This window comes from Lynx canadensis, chromosome C1 (assembly GCF_007474595.2).
Source record: "Lynx canadensis isolate LIC74 chromosome C1, mLynCan4.pri.v2, whole genome shotgun sequence".
NCBI lineage: Eukaryota > Metazoa > Chordata > Mammalia > Carnivora > Felidae > Lynx > Lynx canadensis.
Window position 1 is genome coordinate 54053081 of NC_044310.1, and position 22786 is coordinate 54075866.

The following is a 22786-nucleotide window of genomic DNA, read 5'->3' on the forward strand; positions in this document are numbered from 1 at the left end:
GGGAAGAACCTGTCTTTTTAGGGCCACAGAATGATGTTCAGGTGAGACACCATAATAGGACTCCATTATTCCATGTTAAGATAAGAGAGTGATGGTTGCAGCTTTTGAGCTCCAAGTTGCTATCAATGGGTATTTACATTGCTATGACATTTTCTGTCTTTGAGCTGGTATGAATGATACATCAGGGAGTAGCTCATTTGGGGCTCCTACTTCCAACAGTGCCAGGACCTACGGTCACCAAGAGATGTAGGGAGGACGAATAACTCTTATCAGTGGTTACAGCACAATGTCTTTATCTTCTCACAAGTACTTCATTTATGTCAGCATTAGGGCACGTACTGAACACATGCAGTTCAGTTCAGGGCTGGATAAAGTATACTCTTCTTTCTCTGAGCTCTTACATAATTTTACAAAAAAAAAAAGAAAGAAAGAAAGGAAAGAAAGACAAAAGGAAAGAAAGAAAAAGAAATGTCAACTCTGAGAAAATCTTTTATGGGAACAGGAATAAGTCAGTTCTCCATAATTATCAAGATCTTTCTGTCCTGAGATAGAAAATATTTTTACTTTAAAACTCTAAGCAAGAAAGGGTATGCCTTAGCTAATGTGGTTTTCTCCTGTGTTGCAGAATGATAACATTGATTTCCAATATATATTCAATGATAGGTTTTCATTTTAGCAAGTTAAAATGAGAAAGAAAGGAAAAAAGAAATAAAAATTTAAGAGAGAGAAAGAAGATAGAAAGCCCTCTGATCCACATGCTATAACTGGTAAATATTACCTACTGTCCTAAAAATCACCAAGAATGTGCAACTGATAGTTTATTCCAAAAGTTGAAAGTTAGCCAGCCTGCCCACTTCTTGTTTTCTCTTAAGCTTTTAATGTGAGTGTTAGATTCTGATTGTGAGATCATGAACCAGGACTTTATGAGTGACAGCTGGATCATTTAGGTTCTTATTTCACTCCACTGTGCATCATTTTAGACATTTGAATTTCATTCTCTTTTTCTTCTTTTTTCTCTCCCTGTGGTTCCTTCAGAATGTGAAAGATTATCTTGAATGTAGCTTGAGTAAATCCTACAGTTCTTCTAGTAACACACTTGGGATCGACCTCTGGAGAGGGAGAAGGTGTTGCTCAGGAAACTTACAGTTACCGCCCCTGTCCCAAAGACAGAGTGAGAGGGCAAGGACTCCCGAGGGAGATGGCATTTCCAGACCTACCACGCTACCTTTGACGACCCTCCCAAGCATCGCTATTACAACCGTAAGCCAGGAGGGGTGAGTAGTCTCAAAATTAAATGTCAGTTCTAAGTTTTATTTTCTGATTATTCCAACATAATCTCCTGCTATTAAAATGTTGGGTATTTGTGAAGTAACTGAGGCTGTTGACGTTTTGAGAATTTGTTTTCCTTTGGGTAGCAAGATGAGGCCCTTTACACAGTGGAGAGATTTTCAACCTGTTAAGATTGGAAGGAGCCTATCGAGGGAGGAATGAGATAACATTTTTATTAATGTCAAGGGAAAACAAAACTACTGCCTATGATCAGTTTTTTTAAATAACTATTCAGTGTGCATCAATATGTTTCCATTTAGAAAAGCAAAATCATATCAGAGTACCTAAGGGAATTATGTATGTATATATGACAGGAGATATTTTTATGCTCTGCTCTACATATAATTATTCCTAGTTTCTTTTTATTCTTATACCGTTTTACTAACCTCAGTTTGTGATTATGTATGAAATAGAACACTTCATTATAAATCAAAAGAGGAATGAAAATTATACTCTGAGAGATGCTTGGGCTATTTTGCAGAGTCTCTATTTGTAAATGAGGCTATCTGAATCTAGGGCTGAAAAGTTAATCAAGTACATATAATCTTATAATTGTGGTTAAAATTGCATGGTGATGCTGCTTCAGATGTGTGTTTCATCATACATTTAATAATTAGCATTTTGTTTTTTTTCATTTTTTCCTCTACATAATTTTCAAATATTTTCCAAGAATGGCCTGCTTACATAACATGGGGTTTTATCATTACAATGAAAAGTGTTTTCTCTATATTTTATGTAATTTTAAATTTTAAAAATATGGTGTACTTTGTGTTTAAATCATTTATCAAGGAGAAGGACTAATATTGCATCATTAAAATCTGGTTTTTATGCTGTGCCATATACCCTTGCTACTTGGTGAGCTTCCATAGTGCTGATGCGTAGCCCAGTATGTACCCATTGACTAATGCAGGGCATTTTTTAGTTGCTGGTTCTCAAATACACTAAGAATTAGATCACTGGGACTCCAGCCATTATAGTTACTGGCATGAAATGGTTCGTCAGACAGTCTGTATGTGATAGATAGAGAAACATGGTAACATACCATAGGGAAAACGGGTTAAAAATTTGTGAAGCACTGACTTACCATCTTCTGTTGAGCTGAATTAACATTAGAATTGTCATAGCCAATCATTGAGAACTAAAATGGGCATATCACTCCCGGATCGCTTACTCAATCGCATAGCTCATGTAATTAGTCTTGGTTATGCTTCTGCAGAATTGCAGATTTGGAGTTGTAAAGAATTCCACAGATTTATTTTTCAGCAAGTTGGCACTGGTACAGTTGTACCAGTTGTTACAATTTTGAAATGCTTTCATACCAGTTGGTAAATGTATGCTTTCCTGAGTTCTCTGATTGCCCCTTCTAGCATCCCAGACTCTTTCCCAGAAGTAAATTCCTCACAATCCAGCACCTAAGGGGGTGATGACTGGCACAGCACGGATCTGGTTTTGGCAGGTGTTGATGACATACTTTATAGGATAACAATCTGGATAAAAGGTACCTTGTAAATTTTGAGTTTATCTAACTCAAGGACACCTTGAAAGTTGTGGAATTGTCCTTCCCATAGAAGTATCAAATCCTGCCTGACATTTGGGACATGATTGTCTATCTCTGTCAGTTGAGTGTATTAGTTTGTACAGCGACAGTAATAATACTCACCTCATAGGCTATTGTGAGGATTAAATATAGTAACCTCTGTAAGATACCTACCTTAGTAAAAAGCACATGTTAGGTTATCAACAAATGTTAGTTTCTGTCCCCTTGAATATTATCCAGTAAACCCTTCTGAAAGCTAGAAACCATGTCTTAAGTTATCAGCAGCCTCATGCAGGGTACCAGTAATTTAAAGTGAAGTGGAAGATTTAGCCATTATCCAGGGAGTTTGTGTTGTGCAATCAGTAACACTACATATTAAGTAATTCATTCCTAACATGTCTTTCATTTCAATTACCTGGATACTTTTTAATATATGAGAGAGTATCAGTGATTGACTCTACATTTATTTTTAACTGTGGGTATAAAAGCATTGCTATATATTCCTTAAAAATGCTTTCACTGGAACATGCATAGTTGCACACTGGTAGAATTGCTGGCTGAGGAATCTGATTGAAAGACATTTGATTAGAAGTGAGGAAGTCGAGCTCCAACTATCACTGTCATCAACTTGATGCAAGTTCACAGATGTCAGGGATGCAGCCTCTGACCATGTGTGGGAAAGAATTATACTTACCACTTAGAGCACTGAGAATATGCAATCAATCTCATGTCTAAACCAGGGGTGAGAAAACTTTCAGTGAAAGGTCAGCTAATATTTTTGGCTTTGTGGGCCTTGCAGTCTTTTTCATGACTATTCAACACTACTGTTATAGTGTGAAAGTAGCCATAGATAATGCATGATGAATAAATGTAGCCGTGTTCCAGTAACACTTAATTTATACAAACAGGTAGCAGGCTAGATTTGGCTTGCGAGTCAGTTTGATGACTCCTGACCTAGACTTAAAAAAGATCTCTAGGACATGACTCCTACTCTGGTATTGCTTTGACAATTACAACTGGGTGAAACTTCTCTTGAGCTCCTGGTTGTTGTGCTAAATGTGCCATAGATAAGGGGCCACGTGTTAGAGATTTTATTTTTAAAGCCAGTGAAGGAATTTGAGTGATGCAAATGAAAGGTAGTGCCAAGTGTATATAAGGTTAAAAAGAAAAACCCTGATATAAATTTAGCTGTTGTTTGGAGAGAGCACATCGATGACAGAACTTGGCCGTCATTGCAGGCAAAAGGCCTGGAATATAAAGACAGTGGTTTGATTTACCATAGAGAAAGAACAAATTATAAATGACCTGTGTCCGACTGAGTGAACTTGCATCCTATTACCTTTTGGATAAGGTTCTTCATCCCACAGAAACCCAAATGGACACACAATGGAAAGATAATACCTAGTTTTCAGAGTTGTGATGAAAATTAAAGATAACTTGTGTGATTTACACTTTAAAAAATCATAAATTAGAGCCGAGGAAGAAAGGATAGCAATAAAATATTACTCTCAATATTTTCATTAGTGAGGAAAGAGAGAATGGAAGCTGATTGGAGAAGATTCAATGAAGGAGAAGTGCTGTAATGTGGAGACTTACCTATGCTGAATGGAAGGAACCAGTAGATGGGGAGACATTGAAGATAAGAGAGATGGGCAAAGTTGGTATTGAATATACTAAGGAAGGTACAGGGGGAAAGATGAGTTTCAGACAAGATTAGAAATCTCTTCTTTTTAAATGTGTAAATCCAAGGCAGAAAAGAATGAATATATTGGAAATTACAAGAAGAGAATTAGGAGAACTTCTTTTCCAAAGATCTCTACCATCAATGTTTATCAAATATTAGAGTGCATCAGAAACCCCTTGAAGGCTTATTGAAAAACAGATTGCTGGACCCCAACCTAGAGCTGAGAGTCTGGGATAGGGCTTAGAATACATAGTTCTAACAAGTTCCCAGATGAAACTTCTGGAACTGACCTGGGGTCCACATTTTGAGAATTCTGGCCTAGATTTTCTCAATGAAGTAGGAGGTTAGGTCATTTGCTGAATATAAGGGCAGTGGTCCTTCCACTTTCCTTTCAACCAAAGGTATACATAGTTCCAGATCACCAAGCATGAATTTTTATTTGGTGGTATTTCTTTTTTTGTGCCACGCCAACTGACCTGTGGAGCAATTGAATTCCCAGGTATTAGATAATAGTACTGCTTTAAGAATGCTCACATCTTGGAGTGCCTGGGTGGCTCAGTCAGTTAAGTGTCTGACTCTTGATTTTGGCTCAGGTCATGATCTCACAGTTGTGAGATCAAGCCCTACATCAAGCGCTGTGTTGAGCCCCACCTTGGGCATGGAGACTGGTTAAGATTCTCTCTCTCTTTCTCTTCGTCTGCCCCTCCCCTTGCTAGCATGTGTTTGTTTGTGTTCTCTCTCTCTCTCTCTCTCTCTCAAAAAAAAAAAGAAAGAAAAGAAAAAAGAATGCTCATATCTTAATGATGCAATGGAAATATTGTCAAGTGAATTTTCAGTTGGATAGGAAGAAGCTGCGAGATGAAAAAGTCAAGGATTCTTGTTTGAGGGTTTTCCTCATGGCGCACTTTTTCTTAAGAAGGCCTGGCTTCTCCTTTGTCATGCTCTCAAAGAAGATTATAAATATCAGTTTGCTTGTCTCCCATCTCTGTCTGCCTGAGGGCTGTGCTTTGCTTCTCTAAATGTTTCAGTTGTGAACAGGATGATTCTATTGGGAATCTATTAACTTAGGTGTAATATCCTTAATGTTCACTGTCCCAACTTTTACCTCCACTGGGGAGAGTGGTGCCATTTCCCTGTTGCTGTGTGGAGGGCTGGAAGCCATTTCAAGTGTTCTCGTTATCACAGAGGGGGAAAGTGGTCAGTCTGCTGAGGTGGTGACTCAGAAACACAGGATGTGCTTTATTGTTCCTACTCTGTGCCACAAGTTTACAGTCTGATGAGGTTTTCAATAAAAATATTTTATATTTTTGAGCTGCTTCTCCAGTATAGATCCTAAAGCCCCATTTTAGAGATCAAAATGCCCACAGATGCTGCATGCAAATGCCATAGATTCAACAAAAGGTGGTATGAGGATGGGAAATTGACGACACACACATCTGTTTAGCTCCCACTAGGTTTTACCACCCACTCAAATACTTTGACTACAGAAACTGTGTTCGTGACTTGTGCATTGAGCACTGCAATCTACATGTCAGCAATACACAAAGCCCCCTTCCCTTGGGTCCCCATGGCAGGTATGTGAGATAATGGACAATGGTATACAAACTCAAGCATCATCCCTCCACACTTCATTGCATATGTATTTTATCAGTCAGGTCAAAATTATATTGGAATATAGGAAGTGCAGGCTTTATGTAGAAAGTACTTAGGATCTAGTTTCCAAGATTATGATAATTGGTGTATGGCTTTACAGAATAGATAGTATGCTCACTATGATACACCATAGTATACAATGTCCTTTCCATCTCCTCTTTTATTTAAATTTAATTCCACAACAACCCTGTGAGGTGGACATTATTTCTTAAGGTAAAGCAAAAACAAAAATGATTTCAAATAAAGTATAATCGTTGGAATAAAAGGTTTCATAATACAGAAAGAATTGATTTTGAAGTTTGATGGCTGACAGCTTTCAATTCCCTACCTCTCCCCTTTGCCTCACATCTAGGAAAGAGAAGAAAATATGGAACCACCCCCTTAACCATAATAAAATGCTATATCACTTTCCACCTCCTTCTAAACTTTGTTTCTCTTTAGATAGAACCTGAGATCTTCTCCTTGGGGAATTCTTTCGCTGTTTACTATGTGAATAGTAAACTTTATTTCTTAGATGTTATTCCTATGTGTTATTCAGCCTGATATCCATAAACTCCTGGGCATAAGGAGCCCAGCTTCCAGCAGGGGATACTAGGTACCCAGATAAAACAGGTTACTTAGTTTTATACAAGGTAATGGTGTTTTATTCCTTCAAACTTGTTGTCATTTCAGACAGAAACAAAAAAGTATTGTGATTAACTCATGGCCAAGAACTGAAAGAGAAACAAGACATGGTCTCTGCCCTTCCCTTTAGTGGTTATAGCCTCATAATAGAGGAAGATGTAAATTTAAAAATCACAAAATAATGTCAGAGGTAGTATGTACAACTTACTGTGGGAATGGAGAAGAGTGAATGGCTGTTTTTTCTGGTTTGAACAGTATGTGTGTAGAGACATAAAAGTGCAAAAGAGGATGGGATGTTGAAGGAACTATATTAAGCTTTATTTGGCTGGAGAACAGGGTGAGTGTGCTGAGATGCGGTTGTCAAGGCCCTTGAAGGCTCTGCTGGTCCATTATCCTGAGGATATTGGCAAGCTATTGAATGGCTTTCAGAAATGAAATAAAAGAATGTTTCTATTTTCAACAGTTAACTTCAATGGCGGTGTGGAAGATAGATTGGAATGGAGACAGAAAAGTAATTTAGAAGGACACTGCTTATGTCCAAGTGAATGGTGATGATGGCTGAGTCAGAACAAAGGCAAGGAAAATGGTCAGAGTGTAGCAGGATGCTCGCACAGAGAATCATGACATCGAGACTTTTCTTTCCAGGAAGCAACTTTATTCATGCCGGCACAGCTCAGTTGGGTTCATACCAAACTGAGCCCCAAATGCCACATGGCATAGTTTTTTTTACATTTCCTATTTCTTTGTGTCCCGTATATGGTAACACACAAACATGCAGTCTGATTAAGTGGTCTCATGTTACAAGGTCATGAGGGACGTTGTCATGCATGCATATAGCCTGGTTGCCTTGAGGGTTTGTTTTTGTTTTTGTTTTTGTTTTTGTTTTTGTTTTTCATTTCTTAGGGAAGGGACCTTACCACAAGAGGAGGACAAAATGTACTAGGTACTGTTCTAGGAGGTGGGATGTAAGGTGAAAAAGGGCAGAGAAATTCTATTTTTATGAAGTTTGCATTCTAATGGGTGTGTGAGAGAGAACTTCCTAATATCCATTTTTCCTTCTCTCCAACTGTAAGAAAAGTCCAGAGTTATAACCGAGCACATGGCTACCCAGGAAATAGACTGTACCTTTCAGACTTTCTTGCAGGTTTCTCTTAGTCTAGGTAGAACCTAGGTTCTGGCCAGAACATGCCCTTAAAATAAAGAGGCATCCTTCTCCTTCCACTGTCCCCTTTGCTACTAGGTCAGAATGGGTATGCAGTGGTGGGATTTCTTGTACTGCGTGGCCCAGGTAAAACCACAGGGCTGATGGAGCAGCAAAACAAAAGGGCCCTGAGCATGTGACAACTTCCTGGAAGCTTCCACACCAGACTAATGTGAAGCAGAATAAAATTCTGTTGTGGTTTTGGGTTTCTGTCTGCTATAGTAGCTGAACCTGTTTTGTAAGTAATACTGGGAGAGACAGATGATTATAGTTGAGGTTAAGCATAAAGGGGATGCCCAGATCATGAATCCCACAAAGCAGTCATCTAAAAATATAAATAAAATAGAGGGGCGCCTGGGTGGCTCAGGCGGTTGAGCGGCCGACTTCGGCTCAGGTCATGATCTCGCTGTCCATGAGTTCGAGCCCCGCATCGGGCTCTGTGCTGACAGCTTGGAGCCCGGAGCCTGTTTCGGATTCTGTGCCTCCCTCTCTCTGACCCTCCCCTGTTCATGCTCTGTCTCTCTCTGTCTCAAAAATAAATAAACGTTAAAAAATATATATATAAAAAAATAAAAAAATAATAAAAATATAAATAAAATAGATAAGTAAGTTATATATAGCTGAATCTGTTAAGCTTAACATACTGTATTATTATTCAAAATATTATTATTCTATTGTATCTACTATTATTCTAATAATATTATTATCCAAATACTATTATTTGAATAATAGTATTATTCAAAATACTTTGCATGTAAGGAAGAGGTTTACAGAATGCCCAAGCTAGTCATTCGCTTGCTCCTCAGACAAGAGAGACCCACCTGTGCAAGGAATTTACACTTGGGTGTGCCAGCCAGTGTGATGAACGGGAGACTGGCAGCTGAATATCTCTTCACTATGTCTTCTTCTCATCTGACGTACTTCATTATGTCATCTTACTATCTGTTGTACTTATTAATCCTATCTCAAATAAATTGGTTAATTAATAAAGACATGAGTCTGTCGAAGTACAAGCTGATTACAGTAGTGATTGTAATAACAGAAAACTATAGACTGAAAACACGTGATGAAGGAAGCAAACAGGGTGATGTGATAGAGTAACTGTGAGCTACTGAGCAAAGGAATGGTACTTTAGATGAGGTAGTTAGGAAGACCACTAAGAAGAGACAATGTTTGATTGATACCCAAATGATAAAAACCAGGCGATTTGCGAAAAGTATGTGGGTGTGTGTGTGGGGGTGTGTGTGTGCTTTATAGGCAGAAGGACTAAAAATATAAATGCCCTGAGGTGGGAAAGGGCCCAGTGTGTTTGAATAGGAGAAAGGAGGCCAGTGTGGCTAGAGCACAAAAGGCAAGGGGGAAGAAGAGTAAGACTGGGATTTGGGAGACAGGGAGCAGCTAGATCGCCTGGACATTTATGGGCAATAGTAAGGAACTTTATCGTATTTTGAGAGCAATGGGAAGCTATTACAATGTTTTAAACAAAAATGTGACATGAACTGACTTTCCAAATGTGGTGTTTTGGAAATGGGTATATAGGTAATGGGTACAATAATGAATTGTAGTGGAAGCAGAGACTATTGCAGAAAGGTGATCCAGAACAGGGTGATGCCAGAGTAGATGGAGAGAAGTGAAAGAATTTGTGTTGTTTAGGAGACTGAGAGGGCTTGCTATGGAATGCATGTCGAAGTCTGGGAAAGGGAGGAGTCAAGCCCCAATGCTGTCCTTTTTGCTTGAGCAGCTGGGTCAACAGTGGTGCCCCATTTGTTGAAACTGGAAACACCTGGGGAATGATTTTTAGGGGGTAAATCAAATGACCTGTTTTATTTCAGGAGAATTCTGGCAAAAATTTCCAAGGGATCTCTTATGGGCCATTGGTCCCATAGCCGAACCAGGCTCTTTAATTGATTACAGCAATGGTGAGCCATCAAAGAGGCTGGCCCTGGGTGCCATCAGGGGAGTGTTACACTCTAAATAGTACATTATATATCATTAACCTAGTCATTGTTATTTTGACCGAGAATCAGTACCTGGCTTCCAGTTGTCCCTGGGATGAGCAAGGAACTCTTCCAGCTCAGCTGTAATATAACTTTGTGTTACACACATACCCCTTCTTAATTATACACTGCTCATCATCATTCCTTTTCCTGAATCTTTTGCACCATTTACAGAACAACAACAAAAGCAAAAATACAAATACTAGGGGCTCCTGGGTGGCTCAGTTGGTTAAGTATCCCACTTCAGCTCAGGTCATGATCTCACAGTTCAGAGTTCAAGCTCCTCATCAGGCTCTGTGCTGACAGGACCGAGCCTGCTTCAGATCCTCTGTCCACCCCCCTCCGCCTCTCCCGTGCTCACATGCTGTCTCTCAAAAATAAATAAACATTAAAAAAATACAAATACCAGGATATTAATTATTTGTTTCATCCAACAGGGTCTAGATATTGCTTTAAATAGTTCAGTTTTCCAAATATCCAGCACAGATATGTTTGGAATCATGCGCATGTCATCAACCCTTTTCCTTTTTTTCATCACCAAAATATGAATTTCATGTAAGGTGTCAATAGGTTAATTTAATATAAAGATTAATTTGTTGTCAGGTAAATCTAGTTCCTCCTCTGGCCAACCAGTTTCCATTGGAAGAACAACATTTGGGAGTTTTAATTTAATTTCCCAATATACTTGATCATTGATATCAATGTTATGATAGTTTTTCTTTCTTTCTTTCTTTCTTTCTTTCTTTCTTTCTTTCTTTCTTTCTTTCTCTCTCTCTCTCTCTCTCTCTTTCTTTCTTTCTTTCTTTCTTTCTTTCTTTCTTTCCTTATTTGTTTATTTTTAATTTATATCCAAGTTAGTATATAGTGCAATAATGATTTCAGTGGTTTCCAGTGATTCATCCCCTATATATAACCCAGTGCTCACCTCAACAAGCATCTTCCTTAATGCTCCTTACCCATTTAGCCTATCCCCCCCACAACAGCCCCTACAGCAACCCTCAGTTTGTTGTCTGTATTTAAGAGTCTCTTCTACTTAGTCCCCCTCCCTGTTTTTGTATTATTTTTGTTTCCCTTTCCTTATGTTCATCTGTTTTGTATCTTAAATTCCACATATGAATGAAGTCATATGATATTTGTCTTTCTCTGACTAATTTCGCTTAGCATAATACCCTCTAGTTCCATCCACGTTGTTGCAAATGGCAAGATGTCATTCTTCTTGGTTGCTGAGTAATACTCCATTTATATATATACCACATCTTTATCCATTCATCTGTTGATGGACATTTGAGCTCTTTCCATATTTTGACTATTGTTGATAGTGCTGCTATAAACATTAAGGTGTGTGTGCCCCTTCAAAACAGCACACCTGTATCCCTTGGGTATATACCTAGTAATTGCTGGGCTGCAGGTAGTTATATTTTTAATTTTTTGAGGAACCTCCATACTGTTTTCCAGAGTAGCTGTACCAGTTTGCATTCCCAGCAGAAGTGCAAAAGAGATCCTCTTTCTCTGCATCCTCACCAACATCTGTTGTTGCCTGAGTTGTTAATTTTAGCCATTTTGACTGGTTTGAGGTGGTATCTCATTGTGGTTTTAATTTGTATTTCCCTGATGATGAGTGAAGTTGAGCATTTTTTCATGTGTTTGTTAGCCATCTGGGTGTCTTCTTTGGAGAAGTGTCTATTCTGTCTTTTGCCCATTTCCTCGCTGGATTATTTTTTGGGGGGGTTGTTGAGTTTGATAAGTTCTTTATAGATTTTGGATACTAACCCTTTATCTGATATGTTATTTGCAAATATCTTCTTCCAATCTGTCAGTTGCCTTTTAGTTTTGCTGATTGTTTCCTTCACTGTGAAGAAGGTTTTTTTTAATCTTGATGAGGTCCCAATAGTTCATTTTTGGTTTTGTTTCCCTTGCCTCCAGAAACATGTTGAGTAAGAAGTTGCTACAGCTGAGGTCAAAGAGGTTTTAGCCTGCTTTCTCCTCAACAGTTTTGATGTCTTCCTGTCTTACGTTTAGGTCTTTCATCCATTTTGAGTTTATTTTTGTGTATGGTGTAAGAAAGTGGTCCAGGTACATTTTTTTTTCTATGTCACTGTCCAGTTTTCCCAACACCATTTGCTGAAGAGACTATCTTTTGTTATGATACTTTTAAAAAACTCAAATTATTTTTACTAATGACTTCGTTATTATACCAAATAGTATTTACATTATGAATTAAGCTAAGATCATTACAGAATGTCAGTTAGAATTAACTTCCCAGCAGAAGTATCCCTTGCCTACATAACAAATTGTCATGGATTGGAGTATTAATTTAAGGGTCAGATCTCAGTAAGTTCTGATTTCAAGTCTCTTATCAGCATAATCATATATTCATGTATTCATGTATTCATGTATTCATGAATTCATATATTCATACTATAAAATTACACTGATTAAGGTTGCCAGTAGACCTTATGTTTAAGTGATACCTATTTCCCTTAATCTGTAAAATTCTAGTTAATTGTTACACATTTCCAATTCTGACTAATTGTACTATTTGGATATGTTTGCTTTTTGTTATGCATAGGGAGTTGGCAGTTAGTAAGCACCTAAGCAAACTATGTTCTCCATTTAAGAATTGTATTCCTTGTACTTTTGCTACCAATACCCTAGGCCATAGTCCTTTAGATACTTCTGATTCCATTTAGAGGAACATACTTAACAGTCTCTCTTTGGTCAGAATGCATGCTGTTTCCCATGTTTGTACTCTAGTAGGTTAACTATCTATTAAATTTTTATCCATTTTTATAAAGCTGTGCTATTTGTCCAGGCCACTTGCCACTTTTTTCCTTGATCCTGAAACAGCATTCCTTTTAAGCAGCAAGTACAGGCCAATACATCTTTTTCCTTAGTATGACTCTATTAGGGTCAAATTTGGCTTGTCCTGTAGTTTCTAGATGTGTGTCAGCTTTCCCAGTATTTATTTAGAGCATTTTGGCCAGGACTAGTTCCTTTAACAAACATGTTATTATCATGGAATGTGTATTGCTTAACTACAGGTTGAATATATATTTTGGAACCAAAATATGTGGGGAATTTGAGTTCTCCATTTAGGTAGTAGTAACCTCCAGATACATTTTGTTTGAGTATGTGCATTTTTAGGTGAAGGTCCAATAAGTTCTAAGATTTTTCAGATGTCAAGAATTATGGTTCTAGGATACTTTTTATTACCTTTATTGATGCTCTTCCAGTCATTCATTGGATCACTCATTTCTGAAATATTTGTTTCCATATTATTTTCCAAGATTGAGAGTATAGGAGGAATATATTTATTTTTAAAAATGATGCCTTTGGGGCATTGTCAAGCAATGGAAAATACTAGTCTAGCTCAAGAGCAAGATTAGGTGTAGAAATATAGATTTGTAAGTCTTGAGAGATAAAATGATAGTTGAATTTTTTATAGATAGGGAAATGTAATCCCCAAAGGAGTTTCTAGAATGAGAAAAGGACCACATCTGAAAGGAGGGGGAAGACAAAGAATGAATGAAGACAATGGAACATGAGCAGCCCTCACAATACAGGAATAAGGAGACCTGAGTTAGGAAAAGTTGACCAGTTAAGGTTTTCATGCTGCAGATAAGTCAAATAAAATAAGGGCAAGGAGTGTGAACTGAGTTTTGAATTGATGATTTCCCATTACTCTACTTTCGGCTCTAGGAGTATAGTGGTCAAGGTTCCAAAATGGGGGACACTCCTACGAGGAAACACATTAAGAGTACTACTGGGGTCCAATGTTTTGATCCTGTTTTTACTGAGGCCAAATGTCATGCTAGGAATTGTTTGTCAGTAGTTTTTACTTTTCCACCACAGATGTCATAGCCTTTCTCTAGAATCCTACAAATATGTACTACACATAATATATTTTGCCAACACAAGTAAGTCTAGTACTATGAATGATGTGGACCAAGCAATAATCCTGGACCTTATGCAGAACCTTTCCTTGCTCTGGGCTCCACTCAAGGCTAACAGTTTTCTAAATCATCTGACAAATGGTTATAGCAGTATTTTCAAGTGTGTTTGTTATATGCTGCCTCTCAGACCTAAAGAAGACTGTCAAGCGTTCTGATTCTTGTTTAGTGTTAGGAGTTGCAAAATAATAACTTATGTCTTACTTTTGAATATTCTAGGATGCTTAGAACACTGGACCCCTATAAACTTTACCTGTGTGGCAGGGTCCTAAATCTTTCTGGGTTTTGTCTCCATCTGGAACATGAATGTCCAGCACACTTGCTACTTCCTGCTCATTGGGTATGACTGACATGACATCATCAATATAGTTGGCCAGTGTGATGATCTGTAGAATGTTCAGATGACTGAAGGTTCTTCTGACAATATGATAACAGAGAGCAAGAGAATTGACATAGCCCTGGGACAAGACTGTAAATGCACTGTTGTCTGTCCATGTGAATGTGAGCTTCTTCTCATTCTTCTTCCTTAATAAGAATGAAAAAGAAAACATCTGTCAGTTCAATAGTGACATATCGAGTAGTCAAGATTATTAATCTGCTCTGGTAAATATACCACATCTGGTAAAGCAGCTGCAATTGAGGTGGACGCTTGGTTAACTTGTGGTAGTCTATTATAATCTTCTGTAGATTATTTAGTTTCCACAGGGACAAGACTAGTATCTTAATAGGGCCCTATTTGGGACCACCACCACTCCTATATCCTTTAAGATTTTGAGGGTGGCACTGGTTTTTGCCATGCCTTTGAGATGGTGTTATTGATTGAATTGTATCCTCCAAAAGATGTATTGAATCCTAATCTCTTGCACCTGTGAATGTGACCTTATTTTGAAATAGGGTCATTGCACATGTAATTAGTTAAGATGAGGTCATAGTTGAGGAGGGTGGGCCCTTAATTTAATATGACAGGTATCTTTATAGGAAGAGGGAAATTTAGACACAGATACAGATACACAGGGAAGATACGTAGAGAGAAGATGGAAGAAGGCAGAGATTGGAGTTATTTTGCCACAAGCCAAGGAATGCCTGGGGGCTGCCAGAGCTGGGGTACCTGGAAGCCCTTAGAGGCTTTGGAGAGAGAATAGCCCTACTGACATCTTGGTTTCAGACTTCTAGCCTTCAGAAATCTGAGAGAATAAATTTCTGCTGTTTAAAACCACTCAGTTTGTGGTACTTTATTATAGCAGACATAGGAAACTAATACAGATTATTATACAGATACAAATATTTTTTTAAAAATATTATCATCCTGGAGGGAGGGTAGGAATACTTTTAGGATCTTCCTCATGGCCTTCCTACAACATTCAGGGAATTAAGTTAGATTTCTGCCAATTGCTAAGTATATTCATTCCAATTCCATGTTTGGAAACCAGGGAAATGACCATCAGTACCCACTGTAAGACATGGTTGGGACTCATTTTCTTTGCTGACTTCCACATACCTCTACTCTTAATGGGAAGATCATGATGGTATTTGGGGGTCTTTGGCTCTCAGTTCGATCTGTATTCAATAGTTTTGAAAGACCTGAGTAATCCACAGAGCTATCTGTGGTGTTACGGGATTTTTTTTTCTTTAGCTGGTATGTTCTGGGTCAGAGAACTGGGCATATGAACATAGCTCTTCATTGGGGGTGGCTGACCTCAAACTTTTGCTCATGCATTCTTGATCCCCATTGCAGTATGTGTGTGTATATGTATGTATATGTGTATGTATATGTATACACCTTTTTTGGCTGCCTACCTGTCTTGCTGCTAGGGATGAAATGTTTTATGAGCCATTTCCATAAATTTCTGTGGGTCAGGTGTTGCTGACTCATTCTGAACTTGTAAAGGTTTCTAGTAATTCTGTCCACCTTCTTTCTAAGGGGTATATGCTGCCACCTGACCTCTGCTATTCTAGGATTCTGTCATCCCCAGTGCTATTAGGGAATGCAGTACTAACTTGTATCTCCTGTCGCTATTTCCAGTCTATTGAATGATGTGATGTGTCTCAAACCTCTCTGCCTTGATATAGGGAGTGTCTTCTGTTCCTCCCCAAGGAACATGGTCAGCCACAGGGTTCTTTATCTTCTAGAGTGGACCTTATGCATGCTTCTCTGAGCTTTGAAACCCTTCCTCCATACCTTGATACAGCAATTGTGGCTTCTCTATTTTGTTTAATATAGGCCTTCGCTTTTTTCAAGTATTCAGGGCCATTCCAACAGCCTATTACAACTGGCACCAGGACGTTTTCTAGGGTATGAAATCTTGTATCACCACCATATTGACAACTCTCCCTAATCCAGCTTTATATCCTGTTTCCTCTTGACCTAGCAACCAGGAACTATTCCTGTTTCCTGATGGTAGCATATCCAGCTTGGGACCTTTTTAGGCATAGTCTGTTTCTTTTGCTTCAGCTGGCTCAGCACTTTCTGAATCAGGTTATGCTGAGATTTGACTCTAATTATGAGCCAAGAGAGGTGGTAGTATAAATCATGAAAAGTACAAGGAATACCTTCTAGGGCACTTGCGAGGCCTTTGTAGAATTTCAAGCATGTGTGTGTGTATCTAGTTCTGTCTTCTGATAAGGGGGAGGGGGGCTGGCCATTTCGTCAGACCCATAGAACTCAGAATTTGAGGACTCAATATTTGAGAAGTTTAACTGTGTCTATACAGATAACTCCTTCCAAGTGTTAGGGTCCCATTCCTTTCCTTTTAAGGCTCTGAGTTTGTGCAAGAGACTTACCTAGGCTGGGATTCAACCTTTCCTGAGGCTCTGCTAACAATTAAGTCCTGTCCCTGGGAACACTTCTTGTGTCAACTGTCTTAGATTGGGTTCCTTGGAACAAGTCTGAGATAAGGATTCTTGTTTAAGTGACTTATTGGGAATGTGCTCTCAGGAGAAGGGAAGTGAGGGAAACAGAATAGGACAGGGAGAAAATGGCAAGCATGAATGTAATCTCAGTAGAGACTAGCTGCAGTCTGATCCCACAAGATACTCTAGGGCACAAATGATGTGACAAAGCTAGTCTCACATTGGGTCAAGCAGGTGGCCCTTTGTATTCCATGCCAGCAGATCATTAGCCAACTAAACCCCAGTTGGGGGTGGGAAGAGGTGTAGCCTCTCAAGCAAGGTGCTTGCACTTGATCCAGGGCAATACTCTGTATTGTAATCTCCAACAATCATGACAAATGGGACAGGGATATACCAGCCAAAGGAGAGGATATGGGCAGACATCAAGAGCATCCACCACAACAATGTAGAGCTATCATAAACTGCAATGATCAGCAAATTTGTTGAGTTATTCTACATCCAAGGTCAAAAATGTATTTCTTTAAACTGTCTGGAAATCTGCTGTAGGCTTGGGTAGGAAGGTTGTATTTATTTTCCCTTATTTTAAGTGTAATTATACTCAACCCCCACTGATTATAAAACCGAAGTGTTTTAATTCACCAGCTTTGACTAGGGACCCTCTTGCAAATGAGATCTCCCTTCCTGGTCTGCTGTCAACTCTTAGAAACAGAACTGAAATTGGGAATATTATTTCCCACTGTGACCTTGGTTTATTTCATCAATTTTTCTCTCCCCTTTTTACCTTTATTTTTACTATATAATGATTGGAGTGAGAGATTATGAGAATAAGTTCTTTCAGATACATTTTCCCATTTGGAATGGCCTTTTTGCTTTCCATGTGCGAGTGAAAATGTGCCTATACTAGTATACACTATTTCTGAAAAGGGGACAAAAAGTTAAGAAGGAAAAGAGGAAAAGGATAATCCAAAAGTCGGGTACCAATGACTGAGAATGATATTTTAATTTCCTATTTTTTTAGTATGAGTTTGGGAATTTATGTTTTTTTCCAGGAAAAGAAAGAAAGAAAGAAAGAAAGAAAGAAAGAAAGAAAGAAAGAAAGAAAGAAAGAAAGAAAGAAAGAAAAGAAAAGAAAAGAAAAGAAAAGAAAAGAAAGAAAAGAAAGAAAAGAGAAAAGAAAATATAAAAGAAAAGAAAAAAGAAAAGAAAAGTATAATTTGAGCTCAGGGCTTCAGTGTTCTTGAAGGGTCTGGAAATAAGTCATTGTCTTCCCAGTTGACAAAAAGCAAGATATGATTAGGACCATCCTGTTCTTCTTTATTCCCCCAAAGCTCTGAGAACACTGGAATAAGTAGCCTGTGCTTCATAAACACCAGAAAAATGGTGATGCAGTCTATAGTCCTTTGAACACTGAAAATCCACCTAAAAATCAGGTATTATGGTTGCTTTAAATTAGCCCCTCCAAAGTCTACACTAAAGTTTCCTTCATGTTGTATCATATTTCACCCCATACGTAAATCCCGAGTTCTAGTCTGAGATCCTTCCTCCCACTTGTTGCAATTCCCTTTTTATTTTCTCCTCCTTAGGTATCAAAATCTTACCCATAATTCTTTGAATCCCCTCTGTAGGAAACAAATTCTGATATTCCAAGATTTGGCAACAGAGGGTGCATCTCCCTGTGGGGAAAAATATGACAGAAACCTGTGGGCTCCCCTCTTGTCTACTGGGATTCTCCTTCCTCAAGGGAACTCCTTTCCTTAGGACACCATCCTCAAAGTGTGGTTGCCAAGCTAGGGTATTAGTGTCCCTAAAGAGTTTGTTAAAATGAAAATTATTGGCTCCAACTCAGTCCTGTTAAATTAGCAACTCTGGGTATGAGGCCCACAATCTATGTTTTAATAAACCTTTCTGGTAATTCTGAGGCCTGCTGAAGTTGGAGAGTCTCACTCTCTGAGGGAGTCTCTTACTAATCACCTTTGATACCCTTTTTCTGGCCTCAGAGAGTGGTCCCCCATTTAACACTCAAGCCTAATAAATCCTTAATTGCCATAGCACATTTGGAACACTTAAACTAACTTTCCGAATGGTTTGTCCATAATAAAAGGAAAATGAATTTCTAGAGTAAAATATAATTAGATACAATGATTCATAAAATATGGAAATGTGTTATAGTGGTTAAAAGCACTAGTTTTATAGTCAAACTAGACTTTGAATCCAGCTTGTTACTTAATCATGTTGGTATTAAGGCTCTACATCTGTTAAATGATAATAATAATACCTACCTTTTAAAGCTGTTGTAAAAATTAAGTGAGATGATGAAGGGAAAGCAGTTAGCAAAGCACCTGCTTTGCTAACCCAAAGACCCATACAAGGCATTCAATAAATGGTAATAAATTATATTTTGCTTACTCATCATCAGTACCCCGGCCCCATTTGCAATGGATCTCAGCAATGAGCTCTCAGCCCACTTCCACAGGGCATGGAACGTTTTTACCCTTGGAATTCAGAAGCACCCCTAAGCCTGTCTAGGGTCCTTGGAGTCTAGGCCAAAAGAAATGCAGAGATTCTATCTTCCTGGTCTGAGTCCTATAGTCCAAATTCGATTTCACGGTCTCAGCACCCTCCTATTATCCAGGCTATTGCTTTTGGGAAACATCAGGCCCATCCCCACCATTTACAGGGCTTGGAGCAAGAGTACAAATTAAAAGGCCCACACAACATATATTTATAGTTATAATTTACAGAGCAAGCTAAAAAATGTTTTATCCTCTGTATAGGCAGGATAACAGCCCCCACAATCCCTGGAACCTGTGAATATGTTACCTTACATGGTAAAGGGACTTTGCAGATGTGATTAAGTTAAAGACTTTGAGATAGGGAGATTATCCTGGATAATCTGGTCAAATGTAATCACAAGGGTCCTAGGGTCCTTGTGAGAGGGAGGCAGTAGAGTCCGAGGAGATGTGACAACAAGCAGAAGAAGTTGGAGTGGTTCAGTACCAGGAGCGAGGCATGCAGGCAGCCAGTAGATGAGAGAAAAAGCAAGGACATAGATTCTCTTCTGGAATCTTCAGATAGAATGCAGCCTGGCTGACCCATTTTGGACTTCTGAACTTCTGAATTTTTCAGGTAATACATTTGTGTTGTTTTAAGCCCATAAGTTTGTGATAATTTTTATAACAGCATTAAGGAAACAATAACCCTTCTGCCTTTGTAACTGTGAAATAAAAAAAAATATGCACGTATGCATTTATAAGACTGCAGATTGGCAAAATATCAATGATGATTGAATTTAATGATTATTTTCACAGTGAATGTTCTGTGAATGATCCAGTAATATTTAAATGAATGATAAAATGGAGATATCCTTCCTTAATTATTTTTATTCCATTTCATTTATTTTTCTTGTTTCAGTATAATTATATATAACATTGTTCAGAGAACTTGTTTTTCATAGACAGGATTGCTAACTTAGGCCACCTTTCTTGAGTTCTTGTAAGTTATCTTACAGTTTGGAGGAATTTGTCTCTATGGGGCAATAGCAACTGAATTGTCATTAAAACTCTTAAAGAATACTTAGATTTAGAAAAAAAACCTATTAACTATGTATTATGTTTATACATTTTTAAGGAGATAACATATGATAAACTATTATCATCTTGTGAAAAAAATCCAAATATTTAATTTAATGGATGTGCTTTCTTATATGGATGTGGTTTCTGACATTGATAAAGCAATTTCTAGATGCATAGAGTTTTACTTAAATTCTTTTCTTTCTAATCTTTTCAATCCTGGGATATTAAAAGAAATTGTAAAAAACAGAAGTATGATGCATAACTTGTTCAAACCTTTCACTCCAATTAAAATGATAGGAATACCTAGTGTGGCCAGAATATAATCTTAGGCTTATTTGTACACAAGTCTTCTCCTTCATTGTTATATGTTACATATGTTATATATTTGTTGTATTTTTATTTTCTTTTTCTAATATTTTAGTATTTTATTGGCATACTACTTTGTTGGATGTTTCACATACAGTTTATTTTAATTTGGAAAAAAATTTTTTAAGAAATTTAAAAATGCTTTTTATTCTTTTAAAGACGAAATGGCCAAACCTATATCTGTGTTTGTGTTCTGGTTACAGCTCTTGCTAGATTGTTGCTAGCAAGCAACAATTCATACTAAATAAAGATGGATTATTCTAAACTTAAAGTTAATTACAATTTCACCAAATATCATGATGTGTTCCTATTTGAGGGTATTCTGTTGTTTTGCTGATTTCTTCGTGTGCATCCTTTATCATGTTTAAATAAAGTTTTCTTTTTAAAATAGCATTTAATTGGAATTCCCAACATGTGCCAAGAGTGGTTTTCAGGATAAATTTGATATGTCTTATTAAGATATTTTATTTTGAGCCAACCTGTACAGTTTTGTGTGTTATTTGAATATTTGAATTGTTTATAGACAGTCGTCATTAACACCCCAGTGTGACTCTGTCTTCTAGTAACAGATTCAAACCATGTGCTAGCTGTCTGGGGCACAAAGAATGCTTCTGGAATTCTGACCAAAATTCTGATTTGAAAACTTTTGTCTTGTCAATTATTTAGTACTGGTAGCATAGACCTATCTTCAGTAATATTTCAAATTACTTAAATAAAGTGAAAATATATTTAATATTTTTGAGAATTTTATTAAGTATTTTATGGAAACAAAAGTTAAAAATCTTGAGTTCAGTGTCTATCTAGTTGCCATGTAAAAAAAAATCTGTATCACACTTAATGCTTTTATATCTAGGTTTCCATATATACACACTTATTGTTAATACAGATTGTTTAATATTGCAAAATATTCCATAGTTTCCATGTGCAGCTATTGAAAATATTGTACCAGTTGTGGGTACCCTGAGAATCGTGAGCCGCAACACAGAGGGATATAAGAAAATGGATGTTTGGCGGGGCTGGAAAATGATCTATTATAAGAGACTCTATGCATTCATTCTGTATGAGAGGATATATTTAAGTGATTTGTCTTTTTTATTTTTAACCTAAATCCTTCCCCATACTCTGAAGCTATGTCTGTCTCAATGTCAGTCACAGCCTGTAAACCTTTAAGTATTAAGACACAATGACTTTTTTTTAATGTTTATTTATTTTTGAGAGAGAGAGAGAGAGAGAGTGTGTGTGTGTGTGTGTGTGTGTGAGAGAGAGAGAGAGAGAGAGAGAGAGAGAGAGAGAGAGAGAGGACAAGGGGTAGAGAGAGAAGGAGGCACAGAATCCAAAGCAGGTTCCAGGCTCTGAGCTGACAGCACAGAGCCCAACGCAGGGCTCGACCTCACGAGCTGCAAGAACATGACCTGAGCTGAAGTCGGATGCTTAACCGACTGAGCCACCCAGTTGCCCAAAGACACGATGACCTTTTATCTTGAGGACTAGGACAAGAAATGTAGGGAAGTGCGTCTCTGGGCCATAGTGTTTATGAAATACCCTTTAAAATGAAGCATGGTACTTGGTGGGGGAACATCCACCCTTTTAGGGGATATTCTATTCTCTACCCACAAAAATGAGCCTTCTTCCTATTGCCTGCAAAAATTGATGATAGCAACAACTCAGAATCCATTACTTCAGAATGACGTAATGAGCCACATGGTGCTTCTATGCAGGCTGACGCAAACACACACACACACACACACACACACACACACACACACACACATGCACGCACACACGCACACACGTATTGAAGAAATTAAGTAAGTTGCTCAAGCTTGTATTAATAACAGTGAGACTGAGGATTCAAGTCCAGGTGGGCTTCTCACAAAGCTCATTCTGGTACTCCAGGCTGTTTCCTTAAGAGTAGTATTTGTACTTCCTTCTCTTATTTAATTGTGTAGTATCTTAACTAACATACCTTTTGTCACTCAAAACCAGTTCATATTTTGCTTCTTTAGGGGAGGCCTCTCCATAT

The 22786-nt window shown here is 37.9% G+C and overlaps 1 protein-coding gene across 1 annotated transcript in view; it reads left to right on the forward strand.

Moving 5' to 3' along the window:
* PDE4B (phosphodiesterase 4B) overlaps positions 1–22786 on the forward strand; it is a 441857-nt gene that overhangs the window by 5724 nt on the left and 413347 nt on the right. Inside the window, exon 2 of the mRNA XM_030327256.1 lies at positions 1036–1274. Within this exon, the coding sequence (XP_030183116.1) occupies positions 1036–1274 (239 nt within the window). The remainder of the gene's footprint in view (positions 1–1035; positions 1275–22786) is intronic.